General features: G+C 39.8%; 1 protein-coding gene across 1 annotated transcript in view; it reads right to left on the reverse strand.

Annotated features, from left to right (window-relative positions):
• Positions 1–12,104, reverse strand: part of pdgfd (platelet derived growth factor d) — a 52,429-nt gene that overhangs the window by 23,444 nt on the left and 16,881 nt on the right. The window contains exon 2 of the mRNA XM_069147909.1: positions 1,663–1,852. Coding sequence (XP_069004010.1) covers positions 1,663–1,852 — 190 coding nt within the window. The remainder of the gene's footprint in view (positions 1–1,662; positions 1,853–12,104) is intronic.

A 12,104-nucleotide genomic window follows, 5' to 3' on the forward strand; every position in this document is an offset into this window, starting at 1 on the left:
TGGATGGATGGAAACTTTCCGAAAAGTTGTAAATTTGTAGTTTTCATTCTTTTCACTCGTAATAACACTGCACTTGCAAAGTTAATCGATGAGGCCTGAGACTATAGTGACATAAATGACAGCTGGCTGCTTGATTTCTTGCTGTGTTAGACTTGTGCAATATCACCTACAGTGCCAGCAATTACTTAGATGAATACAGAGTTAGACCAAAAAGAAATATGGCCAAAATTACAAATTACATTTTTTTTTTTTTTAAATGATGAGTTAAAACATCCATGCCAGTGTCTCAATGAGTTGTACTTAGGCACTCAGGCTTGGTGCTAAATGCTAATGATGTAATAACAATTGTAGAAAACTGATATTTATTGTAGCATGTACGACATGACATCCCCGTGTCTTATTTATTAGCGTGTTAGCATGCTAACCTTCGCTAATTTGCACAAAAAAAATTAAAACAAAATTGCGTGACAGAGGATTATGGGAATTTCATTTGAATTTGATCATAAACGTTTTTGGACAAAGTAATAGTTTGACCTCAAATGAGCTAGAGGAAAAATCAAGGAATCAAATCAAATTATTAGTGCACATCATTGGGAAATAAAGAATTTCTAGACCAAATGTTGTGCCAATCTGTCTGAAAGGATGGTTAAGATCCACATTAAAGCGGTAACAATGATTTTCCTGTAAGGACGTGGTTTACTTCTTGCCCTTTCTCACACAGTTTTGATACATTTTAGGATCTGAAGATACTTTTAGTGATCAGGCCTGTGATGAGACAAAGGTACGATGTGTTCTCAAACCAGCAGACTGTCCTGCAAAAGTACTTGACAACAATAATTATGTGGGAGAAGTTTTTGAATAACTTTGACTAACTGTCCCAACAATCAGTGTCACAGTCATTAATCAAACATACACACACAGTCAATGTGACAAACAAGATTTGAAACGGAGGCAAAGCTCCTTTCTCCTTCTTCCTCCCTTTTCAAATCTCTCCTCCCCCTCTTCCCCCCCCCCCCTCCTGCTCCCTCTTGTCTTTTCAGGAAAGTGCTTACAAAGACAGCTGAGTTGCATATGGGGATTAAAAAGTCTATTTTCTCCCTTCAGCCCTCAAGGACAAACTTCTTATACTTCTTGCCAAGAAAGCAAACTTCAGCTATCCATCTCTCTTGTCGTGATTCCACCACCTTCCACCTTTTTATATTCTCTCCTCTCACGTCCCTTCAATCACAGTTTATTGTTGGAGTGCCGATGTGCATATATTAGCAAATAATTTTCACATATTTCACTGCTTTTTATTGTTCTGCTTTCAACTGGAGATTTCCATACAATAAACCTTTCCTGTCCTCTTCGTCACTCCAAACCATCCTCTCCATCATTTCATCTCAATCTCTGGTTCTTTAATCACTATTCCTTTCATCTGACTTCTCTCCGTTATAGCTGCTTGTAATTCATCAGTGCTCTCTCCTCTTTGTGTTCACTACTCCAATCCTTCCTTCCTCTATTCAGGTATTGTCTTCATCTCCTTTTGTCTTTTTCTTTCTAAAGTTATTTTATGTCATGCCTCTTCTTTGTATCTTCTGATCTAATCCCTTTTCATTCCAACACTCCGATTTCCATCCGTTTTTTTTTTTTTTTTGTATCTTTCTGAATCTGGGGTTTTACCTGCACACTCCATTCTCAGCCTCCTCCAGGCCGAAGTGTCCGTCAAACTCCAGGCGTACCCGGGTCCCTGGCGGTGACAGCAGTTTCCATGACAACAGCAGGTTGCGAGGGTACGCGTTCGGGTAGCGTGGGCTGTGGATGTCTCCGCCCGCCAGTGTTACCGTGATGTTTTCCTCTTTGCGGTACAAGTCTGTGGTGAGGCGATTGCTGTGTGTTAGTGGTTACAGCTAATCAGTTAGTTCGTCCAGTTATATGTAATAACAAGCAAAAGCAGCTTGTTCATAGATGCATGCACAAATAATGCAAATACACACTCAAAAACAATGGATAATCGCACAGACAGACACGTACTAAAGAGGAGCACAAAACACACGAAGACAAACAATACAAATACAAATGTGATATTTCAGTGTAATGAAATGACCCCGGCTAAGAGATCAATCCTAAAGTTGATTGTTTGGATTATTTTACAGTTCAAAACTTCTCAGTGCCCTCTGCTGCTCAAAATATTTATCAGGGGCACTTTTTTCAAATGATCTCAGACCTAATTGTCCATTTCCATACTGCAGTTTGTTGTTATTATCGACCCACGTATACTATGGCAACAATATATCAGCTAAATGATATAACTAATGCCAGCCAGGCCAATTTATTGGTCTTCTCATAATTTCTTTAACAAAGTTATTTCTGCCGTGGTTGGAATATAAAAGAAAAGCAAATACAGTACAGAATAACTGAGAAAAGAATGAAGTGACTCTTCTTTAAAGTAATTCTATAGAGAGAAGACTTACAGAAGATTTTAGTTTGAAAGACTCCTTGTTTTTTTTGTTTTTTTATTGAACATTTATTATTGCGTTCATGTGTCTGTCATCAAATGTCAGATCATTTTGTATAACTGACCTTTTTACGCTCTTTAGAGTTTATTTTAGTTCAAGCGTACATTCCAGCCACCGACTAACTTTTACTCCTCTTCACTGTAGAGCAGAGTTCCCCAAACTTTTCAGACCTTTTACCATCATTTACAGTAGCAAACTCAATTTTCCTTCTCACCCAACACATTTTTTTCATGAAATACTTTCAGAAAGGCATAATAACAAGAATGTCAGGCTACAGTTTCAACATCAAAGACTACATTTACATCTCTTACTAGAAATGGTGCCACTCAGCGGCTCAACAGCCGACTCCTCTTCAACTCTGAAAGGTTCATCTGACCCTTCAGGTTGTATCTCGACTGTTTTTGCTCAAATTAACGACCGAGTACTCTTAATTCAACTGTGTCAAGCTAACGACAGTGTAAAGCTACGTCCAATACGGCATAACATGACCTCATGTGACAGAATACCAGCAAAGTTTATGTCAGAAATATTTGAATGATTAACAACTACTCCTATAATAACACATTGAAATACTTACAAATTCACTTCATTGTCGAATACGATACGACCACTTTGATAACATCAACCTGCTGTTCCCAACTCACCAAACACATTTGCAGAGGAAATGAAAAGGATATGGAAACTATTATCTATCACAGCCTTTACTTATTAGCTTTATGTTTTTACCGACTGCTTCTAATAAGTACTTTCTAAAGTTGTGTTAAAGGTATCAGTACTGATGAAGATCACAATCACACCTGCGGAATATCTACCAATGACTAATCATCTAATTTTAATACTGCACCTCAAACTCAATAGTTGCACTCACAATTGTATTGCTGACTATCTGGAAATTAGAAAAATGTCCTTAAGCGCGCACACACACACACACACACACACACACACACACACACACACACACACACACACTCTCAGAAGGTCAGACTATGTGCTGAAGTAGGCTGACAGGACGGTATTTTCTGAGTGGTGTGTGTTTTTTGCAAAAGAGCTGAATGCATAATCAAGGCACCACAGCTTGCTCCCCTAGGAGATGATGATGAAGCTTTGGCCTTCTACTCCACCTTTTCACTGCAAACTTCCCTTAAGTCCTCCTCCTGTCCCATCACGTCTTTTCCTTTCTCCTCCTCTTTATGCTCCTCTTCGTCTGACTCATTCGTCATTCTGCTTTCTTCAGCAGTCTCACCTTCTGCTAATTCTGGCTTCAGCAATTAACACTGCACTTTAGCATGAGGTTACATGCAATACTGTACAGGAGACAGCACATACTTCCACCTGTGAGCGTTTGTGCCTGCGAAAATGTAAATGTGTGCTCTTATGTGTGCTGGGGCAGAATTTGTTTGCAATAGAATTCTTCCACTCTGCTGATCAGAAGCCTGACACTGTCGGCCCACTCGGTCATAAAAGTGCTTATATGTCAGGAAATTTCACTCACTAATGTCTCCTGGTAACACAGCTCTAATCAGAATTGTTCATTAGGTCGTGCGTTCATGCGCATGTGACTGTTATAATATCTTTGCAGGCTGGTCGTTTGATAGTATGCATAATTTGTGTCAAATCCACCTTTCCACCCTCAAAACACCAGTTCAGACTAAAGATCCGCAGCAGTGTGAACTGGCCCGTCTCCGCTTGACTCAAGCCAGTGGACGGTGTCGCCTGTGACTCAGTTTGATGATGATGTAAGGCATGATAGTGTTTTTCCTGCTTATTAGAGTTGAGACACAAACTCCTCTAAATGACGAAACTCCAGAACTGACAATTGACTAAACAAGGGAGATCTCTTGCCTCAAGCATAGACTGTATACAAAAGTGGACGTAGCTAACAGGTCTGAAAAGTGAAGCCTACGTGGAAGGGCCTTAAAGTGCAATACCTTCAAGGGCCACCAGCAGTTGGTTCTAAAAAGCCTTTGACTCCATTCACTCCCATTCAACTTCTCTAATGAAATACAAAGTCAATAATGTTTTTCCATGAGTCATTATGATGTCATTAGATAGATTCACTCCTCTTGATCAGTTTTCTGGCGGTCCATCTGAAAATAATTCTGTATTAGGCCGCAAAAAGCGATATACTTGATGAGGCATGTCTGGTTTGATTGACTTGCCTGGAGTGTAGTAAGGCTTCTGCTTTCGGTTGGTGGGCGCACAATCCTCTGTTTTTTAGTCAGATCAAGTCATATTCAGCTCATTCAAATATGCTCACTTCTGGCTAAAATAACCAAGATGGTGGTGGATAAAATAATGTAAATTTTGCATAAGCACCCATGGCTAAAAATGTTCAATGCTTTCAATTTAAAATAAAATTTCAGAATCATGTTTTGGCCTTTTAATCCTTATTAAAACTTCAACTGTTACAAGGGACTCTATCCCTAGTATCACTGTCGTCACTCATGTTTTAAGAGGCTACAAATTATATCCGGCTACAAAAAAGCCTGAAAAGCTGACACTTAAAAGGGAAGTATATCACATTACATTACATTTCATTTAGCTGACGCTTTTACCCAAAGCGACTTACAATAAGTACAGAAAGTTGTTGCCATGGAGATGATTTGGTGTAAACTGGCATGTTTCAAAAATGTGCAGATTGAAAAACTGAGAGTCGTTGCATTTTTAAAATCATCTCAACGCCAATCTTTGGTCTGAACTGGCCCTAAAGCATCCGTGAAGGGTTTGTTGTCAACTCTCTCATGGAGCAGATGTACAGATAGAACTCACTGCTGTATGTGTGTGTGTGTGTGTGTGTGTGTGTGTGTGTGTGTGTGTGTGTGTGTGTGTGTGTGTGTGTGTGTGTGTGTGTGTGTGTGTGTGTCAGCATACATATCTCACCAGCAGCAAGTAGTAGACTTTGAATCCCGGTTTTGCACACACACACACACACACACACACACACACACACACACACACACACACACACACACACACACATATCCATATCCTGTAACATGAATTAACATTATTGCACCCGTCCGTGCACTCAGGTATGAGTGCCTGTGTGAGCATAAAAAAAGAAAAGGAAAGACCCTAAAATGAGAAAATATGCAAATATGCTCGAACAGCACTCATCCCTTTTGAATGCTGTTCTGCAGTCACACTATTGACCTTAATATAAATCATGCAGGGATGTCAGTGACACTATTGCAAATGAATGCAAATGAGACAAAGATTAGGGGAAAGGGATTTCTGTTAAAGATCCAGTCCAGAGAATTGACAGTGCTAGAAACTGCAGACTATATTTTGTCTGCTTGGTGAGGATGTGATTTTGGATAACGGGTTCATGTGGACTCAGGATTAGGCAGAATCCTGAGGAACAAATATATCTGGGAGCACAGTTGGATATTGCAGTGTAGTCAGGGAATACTAGGGCGGTGACACACTTAGCTCTGCACTACAGCACATTGCAATTAAAATCAAATAGTGACTATACTGACTTATAGCTTTAGTGATGTTTGAGGGGTTTCATAATATTATGGTAATTAGTGCAGACTTCTTTTTGTTTGTTTTGAGTTTGTTGTTGTTTTCACTGAAGGCAAGACTCAAGGCAAAAAGCCCCGTAATCAAGCCTGTGTCTGTGGACCTCAGACTTTAATCTATTACTGACTGAAAAGAATGGCAAAATATTAAATTTGGTGACTTGATTTTCATTTATATATATATATTTTTGTTTTTTTTGTCCCGACAACTGAAGGGCTACAAACTGTTTATTTGATGTGAATCTAAACAGCAGAACATTATGGAAGTTGTAGTCAGCAAAGTCAGCATCTCAAATTCATAGTCGCCTCTAACATGCTGGAGTACAGAGCCAACATTTTTTTAAACCAAATGTATCATTGTCAAAATGAGAGGCAGTTATTACTGGGCTTAATTATGCATGTAAAGACATGTTGTTCCGGTAAATCACCTCTGAAAAAAGTTTAACTTTTCTCATTCACTTTTAGTTGCTTTAAGCTCAGGTTGTTCTTCCTTTCTTGAAATTGTTTTCCTATTTCCAAGGCAAATTGGTGTTTTATTTGGCTTTTAGGTGTTTATTAAATTGTTGCAATAACAATTGCGTTTATCACATTTAAAAATAAAACTATATAGGCTATATATATATGTTTTCTTAATAAATAATCGTATTGTAGGTTGGTGTGATTTAAATACCATCCTGTGGAATAAACAGTCCCTGACCTCTTTTATCTTGGATAAATATGGACTCTACTGGATCTAAATGTGCTGAAATTAATATCATTCCTTAGATTTTTATCAAGCTTTGTTATGGTTCTATTCTTTGTACTTCCAACCCCTTTCAAAGTAACATTATTGCATATGTGGCTGATTAATGCCTCTCACCAAAGCCCCATAACCTGATAATCGGTCTCATTAAAACACGTGTCCTACACGACCTACATGGTCCAAACCAGTTGTGTCACATGTATCGCTTTAAAACTTGACCGAAAGTTAATGTGCAATAAGATGAGTTGATAATATCACTGACTGACTCACACCCTCTATTTAAACACACACACACACACACACACACACACACACACACACACACACACACACACACACACACACACACACACACACACACACACACACACATGCAATATCTGACTCTGGCAATTAAGCTCTCAGACTCCTGATCTGACACTTAAATAACTGTGACAATGATGCTGCGTGACTGTTTGGAGTGTGTGTGTGTGTGTGTGTGTGTGTGTGTGTGTGTGTGTGTGTGTGTGTGTGTGTGTGTGTGTGTGTGTTGTAGATGAAAGTGTGCTTGTGGATGTGGTAGGTTTCAAGAGAAAGTTCTTGATTATATGTGTGTATTTGCATTCGTGCGAGGATGTATGGGTAAATTCTCACTAATTAAACTTGGCTCTCCCATCTCCAGAGCCAGGGTGTGATGTTCTTCATGGCTCTGAGATCTATTTCTGATCCAAGTGCCAATCACACTGTAGTCACCCAGCAACATGGTGCATCAGAGACAGAGAAATAGCTATGTTGGGAAAGTGCTGAAATCACGAGGAAAGAACTGATGATGGTGACAAGATAATAAACTTCATATTTCTCTCTTATTAAAAGTAGTTTTTGGGTGAAGTCACTGGTGTGCAAACAGTTGCCTTATATTACATTTCCAAACTCTATTTTTCTTGAGTGACAGTTTGCACATGATACATTCTCACTCAGAGACATACTCCCACAGGATGTTACCAAAAACAAGGTGACCCCCTTTTCCTACATCTGCCATCCCCTGTCTAACATATCCTGTGTGACTTTTATCTTCTCAAAATGAATTCTCATAAGCCACAACGCGAGCTAACAGGATACACATTATACATTCGCTTTCAGCAGCGAAAAACTCCCCAGAGAAAGGCAATGCTGCTGTTTGTGTTCTTAGTGGCATTCTGGTTTTCAATCTAAATCCCAGATGTTTTAAATTGTTGTGAGGAGGGATTTCATCTGCTGTGAGGTCGTGAACTAAGTGAATTATACCAGTTTCACAGAACTCCAAATGATGACGCCCCTCATCCGTGTTCACGGAGTAGCTCTACATTTTGGGCCAATGTGATCATGTGCTTTCTCTTGGGCATGAGTCCCTCACGTCACATGTGCGGCGCTTTTTTGTTCTGTCCTCTGAGTGCGTTTCAGAAGCGATGCGTTTTGTCTGCTTGTCTTTTCTTTCTTCCTGTTTTGGTCATGTTTCCTTCATTTTTGTGCTCCTATCGTAGGTGAACTTTGGTAAATGGTTTCTTTTTTTGTCCGTTTTGTGTTTATTGTTGATATTTCCTACTCTGTGCTGCAGCCTACAGGCAAAGTTAATACAGCTCGCTGTATTTTAGTCATTAAAAAACATGAATGCTCCTATTTCCTCCTAACTATCTTACATACAGTGGCTGTAGCAAGAGGAGAATGCATTTCTTGTCCTAATTGAAATAACGCAGGGGCAGAAGGTGATGTAGCGATTGTTGTACGATTGACACGTGGAGGTTTTATAATGAAAATGGACCAGATTCTCTTTGTTTTTCTCTGACCGACTTGCTGCCCCCGCTGATCTGCTCTGTTCAGCTTGTCGCAATCTCCGTCGGCTGTCTTTCACAGAACGAGACGCAGGCGGAACAGGTGAAAATTAGCCTTCAGATCTCTCTGTTCAGTTTTAGGCTACAGCCAACAGCTGGTTAGTTTAGCTTAGTACAATGACTGGAAACAAAGGGAAACAGCTTGCCAGGCTTGTCTGTATACAACAAAATGCACCGACCAGCACCTCTAAAATGATTAGTTAGCATGTTATATTTACTGTGTCTGTACAAAAAAAAACCAAAGAATAATAATGAGAATTTGTAATTTTACAAAGCGTTGGACTGTTTCTGGGCTGAGTAACAGGACTAGAGAGAAAAGAAACACTAATCAGTTTTCTGTTTTAATAGTAAAGACAAGTCAAACGTGTAAAAAAAAACATATTTGCAGTAAGCAGTCAGCATGCTGCACAGCCGTTTCTGTGCTTACTTTGGCCATCATTCATTCATACTTTGAGACAACTACTGTCTCCACCATGGGGTCTCCTAAATATAAGCTGAAGCTCAGTGAGGATATTACAAGGCAAATACGATTTGGCATTAATGAACCCATTGAAATAGCTCACCCAAAATAAGACAGGAGCTTAAAAACATATTCTCCTCTGTCATTATTATTGCCACAGACCCATTCATTCTCAGTTATCTGCTGAATTGTTTATTCATCTGTGTTTGGTTACAGAATGTAAAACATTGGCCATTAGTGGCGTCATGACTGCTAAATGCTGTATGTGTGTGTGTGTGTGTGTGTGTGTGTGTGTGTGTGTGTGTGTGTGTGTGCATGTCTGTGTGTGCATGTGCACATCTTTATGCTGCTTTATCAAAGCCTATGCTGGCTCCACTGTTTTGCCACTCTCTCATGACACATCAGCTTTAAATATTCTCCCTTGTTTCTCAGTCACGCTCACACAAGCAGAGGCATGAAAAGACATACACACACACACACACACACCCTGGGGGTGAACACTGCATGTCGAGGGGTGTCAGCTTTGGTCGGCATCGCCTCTCGCCGTGTATCTTCCCCCTCTCTTCTTCACTTCCTCAGTTCCCTCCATCCTGCACAATCTTCTCTACCTCTGTTTCAGTCTTTTTCTGACCACAACAAAATCACAGACGTATTTTTTTTTTCTTTTATCTTGTTTATTTTAATGAACAGCTGATATCGATTTTCACATTTGAAAATGAAAGTTTCTCCAAGTTTTTCACCAAGTCCAACCTGTTTTATTTCACTATCTTACTCTTCCTCTGTTTGATATTTACACCTTCAGATGATCATTTTGGTGAGGTCCTACCTTTGCTGCTAAAAGCAATTAATTTCCATATTTTGCCTTCACGCACAGAGACTGCATGTTCTTTGCAGTCAGTGTAAGAGTATGGGGAATTGGGATGGTGGAGTGGAGAGACGCTATGGTGAGTGAGGCAGAACATATAAAGGGTTGAGAGACAGGAGGGATCTTTCACTTATTCTCCAGTTTATAGAAAGATGATCAGGAAGGAAAATATATGTTTAAAGAAAGGCTGTGTGGGAGTGTCCAGTGCATTAGGTGGGCCACATATGCATTCAAATGAGAGTTACATATGTAAATATATATATATATAACAACAGGCCCATAAATATATATTTATATTGGATTAGCTTGATGGCCAATGTGTTGAGATCAGGAATGTGTATACGATAACAGATGGATTCCCATAGAAATGTATTGAAATGTATAGAATATAAGAAACATACAGTGTGTTTTTTTTTTTTTTTAAACATGTATTGAAAAAAAAACATTGCTCTTACGTCCTTTTTAAGTTATTGGTTGAGTTTTAAACCACAGGAAAAGTCTCAAATGTCAAACTGACCTGGCTGGAAAATGTCTTGAGGTAAGTAGTGCTGGTCTGAACAAGTGAGACTAACGTTACTAGCTTTTACTCAAAAGCTTCCTTCATTGCTGTTCAAATTGAATGTCAAGGGACAGACAGTTAAAACATGAGCAGAACTATTTGTAAAAAAGGAAACAGGGTTATGACGTCATTGCACATCACAGAAGTTGACAGTCCCCTGCAGGGTCAGCCTTCAGCTGTCAGTCAACTGCTGCCAATGGAGATAGCCACTCATGGGCTTGAATCTTCGATACAGTTATCATTAATATGTCGGAAAAATATGTAGGATAGCTGCAGTCTCATCATCATTTGTTTCCTTGCACAAAAAGTGAGAAGAATTCCAGTTTTCGTTTGATTGTGAATTTATCCACCTGTTTTTTTTTTTTCTATACTGTTACATTTACCTGACTTGTGTAGCCATGTGACTGAAGAGATATCTGCTTAGAAACGTCTTTAAAAGGTCAATGGTTTCAAAGGTTGGTGTCTTCGTGACACGATTGACAGAATGTAGATATGGTTTCACACACATGGTGAACTTCTCACATGCAAACAACACACTCCTTCCCTCTCATGTTCTCTGTTGCAGTAAACCTACGGTACAGTACGTATCAGACAGACGGAGATCTGCCCACTTCTCCCATATTCTCTCCGTTTGGGTGTCTTTTCTATCGTTCCTCATCACCGGACAGTGAAAATAAAAGTTCATCATGACCTAGCGTGTGTCTGTATAACCCCCTGCATGGGGACAATTTTAGTACAATCCAAAACACCGCGGGGCGTTCGTCTCTCTCCATTCTCTGCTCATAGGAGGGGCAACACCCTCTGCATGCGTCTGTGTGGGTGGACGTTACCAGTGCGAGAGCGTCAGCATGCAAAGTTTGTGTGTGCTCAATGGGTGTTTGGGTGAACGTAAGGTTTTTGAAGATTTTGTGAATTTGGGGAATTTGTGTGTGAATAAGTCTGTCAGAGGTCGTGTATGTAAAACAGAGGCTTGCCCTGTGACACAGACAGGTTAGATACACAGCCATAGACACAAGACCGAATCGCTGTTTACTGAAGAAAAAAAGATACGTAACTCAAGAGTGGGCATCCTCATTGAAAAAGAAAGTAAGTGGGGGCAGAGAGACAGAAGCAGAAATATAGAAAAGCCAAAAATGAAGGTGAGGACAGGATGAGGAACGAGAATGGGACGGAGCAGAGATGAAGGACAGCAGGAAGAGAGAGAAACGGGGGAAGACAGTGATTGAGTGAGGCAGAAAGGGACGGAGGTGAGAATGAAAGAGAAACAGGAAAAGGAAAAAAAACAACAACAACTAAGGACTGAACAGATAAAGAAAGAGGGCGTAGTGGCAGTGGAGAGTCAGCGAGGGAAACACTGTCACAGAATTACTGTACTGTGAAAAGAACATGAAAAAGCCCCAAGATAGCTCAACACATCAAACACAGTATAGGTTACGCCAAAGAGCGTGTCTGAATTGGACTCCTAAACAAGCAGGGACACTAACTACTTTGTGCGCCTCTCTGAAGTTATGTGTATGTTTGTGTTTTTCCCTCACTTTGTTGGCAACCAATTTGTGCAATTTCTTCTTTATCTTGCTTATTTCATCTATTTCAAAGGCAAAATGAAAGA

This window comes from Embiotoca jacksoni, unplaced genomic scaffold (genome assembly GCF_022577435.1).
Source record: "Embiotoca jacksoni isolate LCO1_2020_lvr unplaced genomic scaffold, fEmbJac1.0.p SCAF_14, whole genome shotgun sequence".
Classification (NCBI taxonomy): domain Eukaryota; kingdom Metazoa; phylum Chordata; class Actinopteri; family Embiotocidae; genus Embiotoca; species Embiotoca jacksoni.